At 36.4% G+C, this 14499-nt stretch overlaps 1 protein-coding gene across 6 annotated transcripts in view; it reads left to right on the forward strand.

Annotated features, from left to right (window-relative positions):
- Window positions 1-14424, forward strand: part of LOC127435235 (phospholipase D2-like) — a 42390-nt gene extending 27966 nt beyond the window's left edge. For all 6 annotated transcript variants that reach the window (XM_051688525.1, XM_051688535.1, XM_051688544.1 and 3 more), the window contains 13 exons: window positions 252-359; window positions 2229-2423; window positions 2532-2694; window positions 3257-3375; window positions 3489-3602; window positions 3710-3814; window positions 4384-4472; window positions 4602-4715; window positions 4805-4854; window positions 5536-5670; window positions 6275-6428; window positions 13208-13325; window positions 13959-14424. In XM_051688525.1, coding sequence (XP_051544485.1) covers window positions 252-359; window positions 2229-2423; window positions 2532-2694; window positions 3257-3375; window positions 3489-3602; window positions 3710-3814; window positions 4384-4472; window positions 4602-4715; window positions 4805-4854; window positions 5536-5670; window positions 6275-6428; window positions 13208-13325; window positions 13959-14183 — 1689 coding nt within the window. In that variant the 3' untranslated portion in view covers window positions 14184-14424. The remainder of the gene's footprint in view (window positions 1-251; window positions 360-2228; window positions 2424-2531; window positions 2695-3256; window positions 3376-3488; window positions 3603-3709; window positions 3815-4383; window positions 4473-4601; window positions 4716-4804; window positions 4855-5535; window positions 5671-6274; window positions 6429-13207; window positions 13326-13958) is intronic.
- The last annotated feature ends 75 nt before the right edge of the window (window positions 14425-14499 follow it).

A 14499-nucleotide genomic window follows, 5' to 3' on the forward strand; every position in this document is an offset into this window, starting at 1 on the left:
CTCTTTGTGAGTGTAATCTCTATAAAATTATTTTTTTTTAAATCCTTATCCAGTTATCATGAAAGACTGGAAATCGGCACAAACCATGAAAATCCATTACTCAAAAGGTGTGGGAACCCTGCAAACAGAAACTCTGTGAGTGAAAAGCGCTCCAACTGTCAGACAGTGTCCATATAGTTCCGGTTGTTTTAGATAGGTTGGACTGAACTTTAAGCTGACCCCTCTCTCCCTGCTATGTGTGTGGTGTTTAGGAACAGGGAGTGAAGGTGTGTGTGCTGTTGTATAAGGAGCTCTTGGCTCTGGGTATTAACAGTGGCTACAGCAAGAGAACACTCATGAATCTGCACCCCAACATCAAGGTTTGGGAAACTCAATACTGCTATTTTACTCCATCCTCCCCTTCACTCTTTATGTTTATTTACTGTAAAAGCACTTTAGACCAGGGGCAGAAATTAAGGTGGACTCATGGCAAACATGCCACCAAAAGTGACAAAAATGCCCAGAAGATTCATAATGTGGGGCAAAAAATGCCCCTGTAATGAATTCCTCTTGTTTTATATTTATAACATCTGATGAAGTTGTTTATATTCTATTCAAGGCCTAATTATACATGTTATGGCATAAACTATGAGTTAATGTTGATTTTAATTTTATGAGTAAGAGGTCATTCATTCTCAGTCTAATTAACCCTATAACGCTGTGTGTATCAAATATGATACAAAATGTTTGAGGTCTCCTGTTTCACTGTTTGTTCAAGAAAATGAGCCAGACAACCTATGGTATTTAAGTTTCACATGTTTATGGCACTATCTAGTGGTTATTTGTGGGAAAAAATGGTTTTAATGTTTTAAATCGGTTAGTTGCGAAAAGTGACTCTATATTGGGATAAATGACAGCTTATTTTAAATGTTCAACATAACTTTGATTAAAGTTATTGACTTTTTTTTACAATAAATATTTGCTTTATAAGACTAGCCTATGGTTGTTTCAAGGCACTATGTTTAAGTTACTGTTGAAATTATGTGTATCAAATTTGATATATTAGGCTTTACGGGTTAAATATGCCATTAGCACTCTATGTATCTGACAGAAACTTTACAAAGGGTTATATTTATAATATCATTGTTCTTTCCTCTTGAAAGACTAAATAGTAAACTTTTTTATAATTAAAAATTTTTTTTTTTATAAATGTTAAATCTAGAAGAAAATTATTATATTTGTTTTTAGAGGGCAAAAAGGTATCTCAGATTTCAAATATGACATGCTGTAATAGACACATAAATGATATAAATAACAGTACGAAGAAAAATATGAATGTATATGATATGCATGTCTCTTTGTAGAAAAAGAAACTGGACAGTCAAAATATTAAAAGGAAGATTACTGACATAAAACTTGGTGCAGTGATTTCAATATACACAATATATAGTCAAAAGGACAGGAAAAAGAGATTTAATTAACTAATGTGGCAGAAAATAAACATTTAAATGCTGTGGAAGGGAAAAAAATGAGTAAAAACACCAAATGGGAAACACTCAACTGGGAAACTAAATGGAGGAAAAATTACCTCTAAAGCCTAATGTATCAAATATGATACATAAAATAAAACCATGTGCATTTTCTGATAATTCTTTCATATGTCAGGCTTTACAGGGTTAATCAGATGGCAAACTAAGTAGAATTTTTTTATTTACTAAACTGAAATATTTCAAAAAAAGGATAACAGTTTATTTTTTATGTTTAGAACAAAATATGCTCTCATAAAAGTACAAAATGGCCCTGAAAATCAAATCCTGGGGCAGTTACTGCCCCTGAATGGAAAAGTTAATCTCTGACTCTTAGACCGCTACATGCATGACCACTGTACATTAGGGGTGGGAATCAGCAGAGACCTGGAGATATGATATTTTATCGATTTCTTGGTTTCTGTATGTTTTAGTGTATTGCGATTCAAAACTGTAATATATTGCAAACTTTAACTCATGTTTGTTTCTCATTTATCTGCATTGGACATGTAATGTACACATACTCTCTGTCTCCACCAAACTCAACCATCACCAAACAACCACACCCTTTCTCTCTGCTACTTTTTCTTCTGTCTTCTTTTTTTTTTCTTTTTTTTTTCATTCTAATAATTCCACTTAAGTGAAAACACCACTACAGCTTCCTTGCTGTTTTTTATTCAAGGCCATGTTAAATATGATTCAGTCTGTATTTCTGTTGCCTAGGTGATGCGTCACCCTGATCATGTGGCCTCAGTCGTGTTCCTTTGGACTCATCATGAGAAGATGGTTGCCATTGACCAATCAGTGGCCTTCATGGGTGGGTTGGACCTTGCTTTTGGAAGATGGGATGACTGTGACTATAGGCTGAGTGATTTAGCACCTAAAAAAACAGCCAATAATGCAGAGGCAGCCCCTGAGGTAAATGTGTTGCCAGTAGACATAAGTGTGAGTGATAATTTATCCTTACATGAAGTATTGATCCCTTACTCTTCTCTCTTTCATCTCTCTTTTCCCTCCCTCTCTCAGTCTGATGCTGTGGATAGCCCTGCAGTTCCTCTGGCAGAAACTGCGTCAGCTCCAGTGTGCGAGGATGAAGTCGATCTAAGCTGTAACGCCCTCTTGTGGCTGGGAAAAGATTACAACAACTTTATTAAGAGAGACTGGACACAGCTGGACCAGCCATTTCAAGGTACTCAGTCCGATCCTGACATATAATTCTGTAGGTTTTGTAATTCTCACCTCTTTTTCACTTTTTATGAATGCAGATCTACAACCTAGAAGTACTTTTATATATTAAATGTGGGTCATTTAAGGCAGTGGTTCTCAGTTGATGAGTTGCAGGCCAGTTCTGATAGGGTTGTGGACAGCGGGGGAAAAAACAGTGCTAAATGCAAATAATAAAATGCAGCTAACCATATAATCATGCATAGTTTGGACAGGATAACAAAATAAATAGTCTCAACAACACTGACAGGTTGTAGTGAGTTATTGACAGCATGAACACTTTTCAAGACACATTTTGAAACCAATATTGCATATTGTTGAGCCTATGCAGTTCACAGTAATATTAGTAAATGTCATGTTTGATTTTAAGGATATTTTTGTTTACTTCTTTGGTGTATGATAAATAGTTTTATTACTCTGAGATCCAATGTGAAATCTGGGTCCTGAAGCAAAACCAGTTTAATCAAAACCACTTATTAAAGGTTTAGCCATTGGTGTAGCATCTAATGTTTGCTTTACTCCCTCAGACAATGTTGACAGAACTCAGGTGCCACGCATCCCCTGGCGAGACCTGGGTGCGGTGCATCATGGGAAAGCAGCCAGAGATCTTGCACGCCACTTCATTCAACGCTGGAACTTCACTAAGGTCAAATCAAATTTAAATATCTATTTTATGAATCTTCGGTAGAAACTTTTATCATTGCTTTTTATATACAGTATATTGGTAAGTGACATTGCTATACATATATGTATTTTAAGATCTTTAAGAACAAGTACAAGGTCGACTTCTACCCGTACCTATTGCCGAAATCTCACAGCACAGCAGAAAAGCTGCAATTCACTGTCCCTGGATCCACAAAAGCTTCTGTACAGGTACACTTGTGTACACAAAGTTTTCAGTGACATTTGATGCTGTTTTCTCTCCTCTTTCTCATGTATTTAGTTCTCTGACATCACACTCCCCTCTTTCCTTCTCCCAGGTTCTCCGTTCTGTTGATCGCTGGTCTGCTGGCACATGTGAACAATCTATCCTCAGTGCCTATGTACACATTGTTGAGAAGAGTGAACATTACATTTATTTAGAGGTAACACAGACTCTATAACCTTAGTGAGCCTACATTTCCCTCTGACACACACACACACACACACACACACACACACACACACATACAGCTAAATTGGCACTGTGCACTGTTCACACACACACACAGAGTCTCAGTGTTGTGGAGTTGTGTGCAGTGTTCTCTCCCACTAGTATCATGTGATTCTACTGCATTCAGCTGGCAACACAATAGTGCTCTGCCTCATGCCCAGAAACAGAGTCCTAATGCCAGTCAGTTAAACCAGGAAGAATGTAATCTATCCTCAAACTACATCCAGATTAAAAGTGAAAAAACAATAAGATCAATAGAAATTACAGAATCATCATAGAATCATTCACAAAGTTATACACATTCTGTGTGTTTGTTTAGTAAATATTTTGCCTGATTTGATTGTTTTCAGCCACCAATTAAAATACAGCAGCATCCCTCCACTTTCATTTGATCGGTTATCAGCCAACTCTGTCACTTTATTACAGTACCTGATGTCAGATTTAGCCCAGAGTTAAGCAAACAAGGGAACAAAATATCTTTCTGTTCTTCCTCTTTTTCAGAATCAGTTCTTCATCAGCTGCTCAGATGAAAAGAGTGTGCACAACACCATCGGAGACGCTATTGTCAAACGAATCCTGCGTGCTCACAGGTGTGCTAGCTATGCAAAACGAATTTTTTTTGAAAATTTGGTGAGATTTCATGTATTTTTCTAGGATTACAAAAAAAGTGTAACTTGTGTTTATTTCCTTGGTGTATGTGTAACTGTGAATTGGTATAGTGAGGGGAAGAAATACAGAGTGTTTGTTGTGATTCCTCTGCTGCCCGGCTTTGAGGGTAACATCAGTCAGGGAGGAGGAAATGCCATTCAGGCTATACTGCACTTCACCTACAGGTACAAACACATTTATATTAATACACACGCTCACAACCCAAAATACTTGTAGATAATTTATTAGTAAGAGATTTTATTTGTTTGTTTAGGACAATTAATCGAGGAGAATACTCCATTCTTTCACAATTAAAGGAACAAAGTAAGTGTCTGACAGAAACCTATTTAGCTGTCTGCACTGCAAAAAATATTTTTTTCAGTACTTCTGTTTTGTTTTTTACTAACAATACAAAATATTTTAACATCCTTAAAACAAGAGAAATTCACTTGAGAAACAAAATTGTGAAAGATAATAAGAATCTTGAATTGTTTATTTTTGTTTCCCCATGGCAATTTATTTCTTGTTTTAAGAATAATGTAAATCTAAAAATATTGAGGTTTATGCTTAAAACAAGAAAAATTCTTTGCCAATGGGGTGTGAAAAATAAGCTTAATTCAATATATATTCTTTGAAAACAATGTCTTAATAGCTTCCAAGTAAGTCTGTCTTTTTTTTTTTTTTTTTTTTTAAGGATGTTTAGATATTTTACTGAAAAAAAGGCAAAAATACTGATTAAGAAAATAATTGTGTAATTCTGCCACTCTGGTAATTTTTTTTAAAGTTAGTTCTTTTAAGGGTTAGATTTTATTAGTTGTTTTGCATCCTGTCTTGTTCTCCATCTGTCATTTTCACTTCTCTCTATTCATACGTGACTAAATGATTTAGTTGAAGTGTTATTGTTTAGTTTTCTATCAGCCATGCATTATAGCATTCAACCCATTAACCAATAACACAGATGGTTTACCATTCATTGTTTTAATGACTGCCCCATCTCCTTATCAGTGCAGGATGAATGGAGACAGTATATTTCTCTGTGTGGTCTGCGCAAACACTCTCAGCTCGGCCATTCCCCTGTTACAGAACTCATCTATGTTCACAGCAAAGCCCTCATTGCTGATGACCGTTACTACATTATAGGTGAGACATGTGAGATCAAATAAATGCAATAAGTCGCAATACTGCAAAATAAACTCTTAACCAGTATTTTTGTCTCGTTTTCCATTAAAACGTCCTTAAAACCAGATAAAATTACTTGAAGCAAAACTGCATACAATTTTAAGACTTGTTTTCAAAGAATATCTTGAATTAAGTTTTTTTTTAACCCCATTGGAAAAAAAATTTTTCTAACAAAGTGAGCTTAATGCTTAAACAAAACAAACATTTTTGCAATTCTCTAAAAACAAGTCTTATTCTTCTACATAGTTACAATTACAAAATAAACTAATAAAAATAAACTTATTTACTAAATAAATAAAATTACAACATTTTGCTTCTCATGTTAATTTATCTTGTTTTAAGGATGTTTTAGATATTTGTACTGTAAAACAACACCAAAATATTGATCAAGAATTGTTTTTTTGTAATGAAGTTATAGTCAGACCTCCTTACTGTCTCTGTGACCTAGGATACTTACTATTTCTGTAGTGAAGATGAGCTCCAAAAGCCATCTGCTAGTGGATAGTGGAAGTGTAGTTCATTTCTAAAGTTCTTCAAAATGTCCTTCCTCTCCTGTTGTGATCAGGGTCAGCCAACATCAATGACAGGAGCATGCTGGGCAGTCGTGACAGCGAGCTGGCGGTGTTGGTGGAAGATGAGGAAAGAGTTCCCTCTGTCATGAACGGAGAGGAGTACCAGGCTGGACCACTAGCACTCGCCTTACGAAAGGAGTGCTTCAGGTGTGTACAGGGTTCCCACGCATCCTGGAAAACCTGGAATTTTGCAGTGCATTTTTCCGTTCATGGAAAAGTCATGGAAAATTAGAAAAATCCCTAAATGTCCTGGAAAATATTTTAGTGTGAAACGGTTGCCTGCAAGATTTTTGCTACATGTACAAAAACATGGTAACGATCAGGACTCGGAATAGGAGTCAAATACACACATTCGTATCGTTTTGTCACTGCCGGTGGCTGCGCACAACATCAATGGTTGAGGGCGCTTACACCCATGTGATTGATTACAGCAGTGTCCAGTTGTGTGCTTGGCAATAGCAGTCCAACCGAGGCCGATCACTGGTGATCACCGCAAGGTGCATTCCGGTTAGAAATGTTTCTGAGTGTGGTCCGACTTGCTGTGATGTCATGCTGACATATGCCTTGCGATGTTGAGGTGGCCGTGCCAGGCGGCGCAGTCAGGCGCAGTTGCTCTTCTCTGACAGCGCTGAATAAAGGCATGATGGGAAATGACTTGCTGACGACACAGCTTAATGCTCATTGGCTTAAACAAACGTGATGTTTCATTATCTTGTAAAATGTTTGATTTTTTGATCTCTAATATCATGTTTTATGTGTATAAATTATCTTTGAATATTCCCAACACTCTGACAGTGCGATCTTTAAATGGGATATGTGATTTTTATTATATTTCTGAAATATCTAAAATATGTGTCTTTATTAAACTAAAAATGGATGGAAAGACGCATCTTATTGGCGAAATTAAATAACAGGTACATTTAAGTGTCTTTTTCATCATATTTATTTTCATTTTAAAGCAACAGAATTTAAATTACATACACTTTATCAGCAACAGCGCATGAACGTGAATCCTGCGATATTTCCCTCTGATCTCATAGGTGTCTAGTCCACTTCGAGACATAAGAACTGTCCGACTTGACAGCACGTATTTCACTGCTCCCCTAACTGCAGCTGTCTACTCTCGTCTTCTTTCAAGGCGAGGTGTTTGGCATCTCAAACAAGCCTAATGTCTATGAAGTGCAACCTCGTCTCCAACTTCACACCAAAGTGTTTTTCACACGTTTTTGCCTCACACAAATGATGTCTTGGAGAGTACAAAGCTACAAGGAATATTTTAAAACTGTCCAAAATTATGAAGAGATATTGAATGTCTCATAATTTATTTTAATCAATTATTACCTTATCATTTCCGAGGATCCAGATTATTGAACTACTGTAATTACATTTACCAAAAAAACAAACAAAAAAACAACACTAAGATCTAATATAAATGAGTCCTCTTTTTATTTTCTGCAATCAAAGCAATTGCCATTTTGTTCTCTTCCAAATACATGTTTTCAATGTTTATTGTGCACACCTCCCGCTTCGTGCATGGCAAGCTCGTAAATTTGCCCCTCTGTTACACTTTCTGCAATGCTTGTCATGTGGAAGAGCAAAGCACCGCTTGACGCTGGCGTTGACCCCTCAACTCATGTGAAATGCGCTTTACACTGACCAAAGTACAATATTGAAACTCAAAATGTTTATTATTATTAGGATATTATTGTTGTTTTTTTCTGATAATAGTCATGCTCAGCAGTTTAAATGCTGTAGAAAAATGATACAGTACACCTGACAGTCGGACCACTGATTTTTTTTTTTTTTTTTTAATGAATTCACACTGGAGTAGTAGTGTGGTGATTTGGCCTTTATACCTCGGGATGTGAATTCATTTTCAATAATTCAACGATCGGAGTCAGCTTGTACCGCGATTACCACATGTAGTATGCGGAAAACACGGAATCTAGTTGTAAAAATGGCATTAGCAAAAAATGCAGAATGTTGTGGAATTTGACATATTTGTACGTACAATTAATCAAATTAAAATTTTGATATGTCCTAGTGGGATAATTAAACTAAAAAAGTCTCTGATTTAATTGAATAAATAAATAATCTGCAAATGATGCACGCTTCAAAATGAATGTGTATAGCCGGCCGCTCATACACTGAAAAAACCTCAACATGATCATTATGCACGTTCTTGTGTGTGTAAGATGACAGAGAGCACTCAAAAGTCAGTCCCTCCAGGATTTTGCTATCTTGCGAGCACAAGAATTCTTGCAAATACAACCAATCTCCGCATTATTTGCGGTAGCTTGCAATTTTTTATAATTCCTGCAAATTTTTTGCAAAAAAACGTAATTCTGAGGGAACCCCATCGCTTTACTTCTTCATGTTTGACAGATGCAAAACAAATGCTTGAAAAGCTTGAAGCAGTCACGACATATCCAAATGCACAGCTGCCATTGTATCATCTCCATAGTAACAGTGTAAGTGTCTCCACCTCGTCTCCTCCACGTTGTATGTTCACTTTCAAAATCCTTGTATAAACTTTTGCGGACCGCAGACAGCACAGCTAATGTTTAATTGTCACCCTGAGTGCTGCGAATGATACACAAAACCCCGCGTTTATACAAAGAATCCCTAACATTCACTTAAAATCCCCATTAGTTTTGTAGTCAAATGTGATTACAGTATACAGTAGGCCATGAATCTGAACACTTATATGCTGAAAGTAAATGTTCATAAATGTTTTATATATGCAATATATATGACAATATGAAAAAAGAAATGGCAATTTACACATATGTAACATATTGTTTTTGCGATTAACATTTTGATTTCATCTATTAGAAAGGAACAGCAAAACATATATATACAGAATCAATATTTAACCCTAACTATCCCCACCCTGCTGGTGGTCACATAATTATAGACACACAACAAACAAAAAAATATAAATAAATAAATAAAAATAAAATAAATAATAAACAAATCACACACATCCCCTACACCTCTCTCCACTGTCCCTCCCTGAGAGCCCTCCAAAAAAGACAGATATTTGCCCCATTTCTCCCCAAACAGGTCTAGACTCCCCAGTCTTCTGGATATCCCCTCCTCAAGAGCTGCCACTCTGGCCACCTCTGAACACCACTCCTGAAATGGGGGCGCTCCAGCCGACTTCCAACTCCTTAAAATAATCTGTCTGGCAATCATAATACTAGTTAGGACCCAGTTTTTCACGTGCTTATTCTCCAAATTAATGACTGCCCCATCTCCTAAGATACTGAGTCTGGGGGCAGAATAAAATTTGAGAGGCCAAAACCTCGCACATAAAACTCTGAATCCTCAACCAGAACTCTTGAATCTTAACACATCCCCAAAAGACATGGGTTGTGTCTCCATCTTCTGATTGACATCGCCAGCAGGTGGGTGTGTCTTTAAGACCAAGCCTATGCAATCTAGAGGGGGTCCAATAGACTCTATGTAAAATCTTAAATTGCATAAGGCGAACCCTTGCATCTCTAGATGCAGATTTGACGGTTTTTAGAATCCTAGCCCACACTCCCTCCTCCAATACCAAGTTTAGATCTTTCTCCCATAAATTCTTAAGAGAAGCTGAAGTTCCGTCCCCCAGACTCTGGATTAGCAGGGAGTAATACACTGATGCCTCATGACCTTTTCCAAAAGCAGTAATCACCACTCCCAGAGTATCTGCCGCTTTAGGGGGGTGTAAACCACTCCCAAAAACAGTACAAAGCAGGTGGCGCAACTGTAAATACTTATAGAACTGAGATCTGGGAATCCCAAAAAGTTGACTTCAGCTATGCTATCAAATTGCTTGGAGTAAGAGAGGGGGACATCTATATGGAGAGACTGCAGCAAGTAATTGAATTTTGGAATACAATTCATTTTAATAACATTAACTTTCCCGATCATAGATAAATGTAATGAAGCCCACCTGTCCACATCACTCAAACTGTTTTATGAAGGGGTCAAAATTAACTCTAACTAAATCACACAATTTTTCTGGAAATAAAATGCCCAAATACTTATTGCCCTGTTTGGGCCACTGGAAAATGCCCAGCTGGAAAGCCGTTACTGGGCAGTACGCTGTCAAAGCCAAAGCTTCGGATTTAGACCAATTGACTTTGTATCCTGAAAACTTAGAAAAGGAATTAATAATTCTGTGGAGGCAAGGCATAGATCTAGTAGGGTCAGAGACAAATAATAAAATATCATCTGTGTAAAGCAAAAGTTTATGTGCCATACCTCCCGCCACCACCCCTGGAAAATCCTCCTCCTTTCTTATCGCGGCTGCTAATTGTTCCAGGGCAAGACAGAACAATAATGGGGAAAGAGGGCAACCCTGCCGAGTGCCCCTATTCAAAGTAAAATAATCTAAAATTAATCCATTTGTTTGTACCGCTGCTACAGGGTGTCTATAAAGTAACTTAATCCAACCAATAAATGTACTCCCGAAACCATACCTTTCCAAAATCTTAAAAAGATAATCCCATTCTACCATATCAAATGCCTTTTCGGCGTCAAGAGAGATGGCAGCGACCGGAGATTGATCATTTGCTACTGACCACATGATATTGATGAAACGCCTAATATTATCAGAAAAGCTACGACCCCGAATAAATCCTACCTGATCTCTATGTATAAGAGATGTCATAACTTTACTTAATCGGTTAGCCAGAATTTTTGACAACATTTTTACATCTAGCTGGATCAGGGAAATTGGATGGTAAGTCTTACTCTCGCTTGGATCTTTGTCATTTTTAAGAATCAGACTGATCCGGGCTTGTGTTATGGTTGGCGGAAGCTTTCCATTCTTTAATGATTCAGTATAAACTTCTAACAAAAGTGGAGCCAATTCTGTTGCCTGAAGGCAAGGCCTTAATTACCTCGCCGAGCTCCTCCAAGGTTATCTCAGAATCAAGAGAATTTTTTTGCTCAGTCGTCAATTTAGGGAGTTCTAACAAATGTAACATATTTTTTTTTTTAAACACTTGTGGAATTTGCATTTGTACATAAATGCTGAAATATATGAACTCTAATTGTATTTTTTTCATATATGGCCATATATCAGATTTAAATATCAGACAATGTAATAATGGCAACAGGCCTAATTATTGAATCCTCATTTGTGTTTTTTGTTTACAGATTTATTGTAAGTTTATTTTAACCTTAGATACGTTTTCTTGCATTGTCTGAGGCAGAACATTTTTATACAAAAATAATTTAGGGTCTTCCAATAAACACAGGTTTCACCTAAATGTATCGTATTTTTGTGTAATTATTATTTTTTTTTGCTTGTTTGCTTGTTTGCTTGCTAACTGCATATTTAGTTATTATGCAGTAAAATGTTTACATGTAATTGCATTTACAATGTAATTAACACAATTACAGGGGTATATGATGATTTGTGAGTTTTTACTGCATAACAATCCCAAAAAATTACGCAAATTTAGTATATATTTATTTAATTGAATCACAGCTTTACGGGGATTAATAATAACACTGGGCCATGGAGTAAACTGCTTATCTAGAGGTGAGAAACTACCATCAAAAACAAACAGAAACACCAAAATAAAAGCTCGATTTACATGGACGCATGTGTTTTTGCTTAAATATTACACTTGTTGGGTGCATAAAATGTCCTGGAAATGTCCTGGAAAATTGTGCCTTGAGTGGGAACCCTGAGTCTGTCCAGGACAAAATGAGGAAGCTTTGTGACAGAAATGCTTCAGGTCTCAAAGTACGTATTCAAAGTTAAAATTTCTGTGTAGAATCCAAAAAGATCGGTTATCACCAGTCTCAAACAAATAGTGTAAATGAACAGGGTTCTCATGGAAATATCAGGAATTTTAAAATGGTGTTTTCCAGGCTTGAAAAAGTAAAGAAAATGAATGACTGTAATAACAATTTAACAAAGCATTCAATTTATGAAATCATTTTTTGCTACGTTTTGTGTGCATGTTAGTGAATTATTTAATTATTAATAGCCATCTAATCACCAATAGCCAATCACTTCCTCTTTTTCATACAGTATCTCTCTATGAAAAGCCTTGATTTATCATGGTCTTAAAATATCTCTACAATGTGACAGTGGTTTTGTAGCAGTAGCTATGATATATCTGCGTTAGTGCAGTGAAGCACCTCAGCATCTCTTTTGTCCAATTTTCTCCCCTATCTGTGTGGGAGTGTGTGTGTGAAAGAGTGAGGTGTGTGTGCGTAAGTGAAGCAATTTGTGTTGGCACGTTGTGTTCCTTACTGCCAGCTACCAGAACATCTTTTGGTTGCCAAGGGGAACAGAGGGGATGCTCCTAATATGTGTCTGTAGCACCTTTCACTACTGGTTTTGGGATGTGACCTCAAGCGATTGTGTTTTGTGTACGTTAATGCGTGTCTCTGGATCATATGATTAGATTGAATTTATCTCCTTATCTGACAGCAAATGGTTTGTGTTTGCACATTTAACATTTTTACTTGTGTTAGACTTTCTACAGAAATATTCCCCCTTTGGCAGACTTTGGGGTGCACTGAATCACCCTAAATGAGTTTGTTGAATGAACACATTTTTGATGTGTGTGTGTGTTTTTTTTTTTTTTTTAAGTTGAATCACTGATGTACACTGATGAATAACTACTGAACAGACTTGAAGTAAAATATTGAAACAAAATTTTTTTACGCTGAATAGATTTAAACTTGAGATTAAATTAACTCTCAATGTGATTATAGCTTGACGTGATTAGATGAGAAATTAATAATTAATATAATGATACTTAGGTGGGAAAGTGTCGAACTAATTAATGTAAACTAGGTTGATTTCAATGTATTCCGAATGTGGAACCTAAATATTTTTCAGACTAAATTTTTTTTTTACTGTACTTGTCTCTTGACTTTTAAAATCACCTCTTACCTCCTCTCCTCAGTGTTCTTCTAGGAGCGAAATCTGACCCAGCTCTCAGCATTGATGATCCAGTCAGTGATCACTTCTTCATCAATGTTTGGAACAAAATTGCCCAGTCAAATGCTGCCATCTATGAGAAGGTGAAGGATGAAGCTTGTAGTCTCATTCTGGATACTGTGACTATCATTTATGTATCTTTCTGATGTCCTTAACAGAATGTATTCATTTAAAGTTACTGTGCATGATTTGAACAGATACATAGGGAGAATGCACTGAATGCAGGTCTAAACAAAGGCAAAACCTGTAACTACTGTAATTTGCAGTCCTGCAGTAAAGCCTTAGACAGTAGCACCACTCCCATACACTTTGCTGGTAATATTACCCATGTGTTTATGCTCACAATCCTAATCGCTAGGATTCAAAAGGTGCTGTTGTAGTAGTTATGGATTATATTTCTAAAATGTTTTCGGTTTCAATTTGGGATTTTGTATGGAGCCATTTTTTTTTTCAGTGTCAAGTCTCAGGTTTCAAAGTTTTTGAAAAACAAGTTTTATTTTCAATAAGCAACATCATCAACATAATTTTTTAGTCTTTATTGCTGTTACAATTTTAAACTTTCACTTTTTTCCAGACAAATGTTTGGCCTCATTTTAAATGTTCAGATTCAGAATACGTCAGATTCAAAGTACTTAGTCCCTAAATTGGCTCCATAATTGTGACATCACTAAAATGGTTTTACTAAAGTTATTTTCTGTCTTTCCTTTATGGTGTAGGTCTTCCGATGTCTTCCTTTGGACTCGATCCACAGCTTACGTGAGCTGATGGAGCATGTGAACACTGAGAACCTCAGCCTTACTGACCCAGAGAAGGCCAGCCAAGAACTACAGGCCATCAGAGGCATCCTGGTCCATTTCCCGTTGCACTTTCTGTGTGAGGAGAACTTGCTCCCATCACTTAAAAGCAAAGAAGGAATGGTACCTACTGAGGTGTGGACGTAGCAGGGAAGAATGTCAAACAGTGCAGTTTAAAGTGTGCAAGTGAAACAAAAGATAAGGAAAAAAAAACAATCTGTGAACTAACTCTGAACTGATTTTGAAGTAGAACTGAAGTAAAATATGTCGCACATCCAGCTAAATCTGAACTGATTTAAAAATAATAATAACACATCCACTGAACTAACTGAACCAACTCTGAACTGATTTTTTTTTTTTTTTTTTTTTTTTTTTTTTAGTTTAAAAATATCACATCCTCTGAACTAACTGAGCTTGAAGCTGCTGTAGTTTAAGTGTGATGATCACATGATTTTCAGTTTGG

Source organism: Myxocyprinus asiaticus, chromosome 4 (assembly GCF_019703515.2).
Source record: "Myxocyprinus asiaticus isolate MX2 ecotype Aquarium Trade chromosome 4, UBuf_Myxa_2, whole genome shotgun sequence".
Classification (NCBI taxonomy): domain Eukaryota; kingdom Metazoa; phylum Chordata; class Actinopteri; order Cypriniformes; family Catostomidae; genus Myxocyprinus; species Myxocyprinus asiaticus.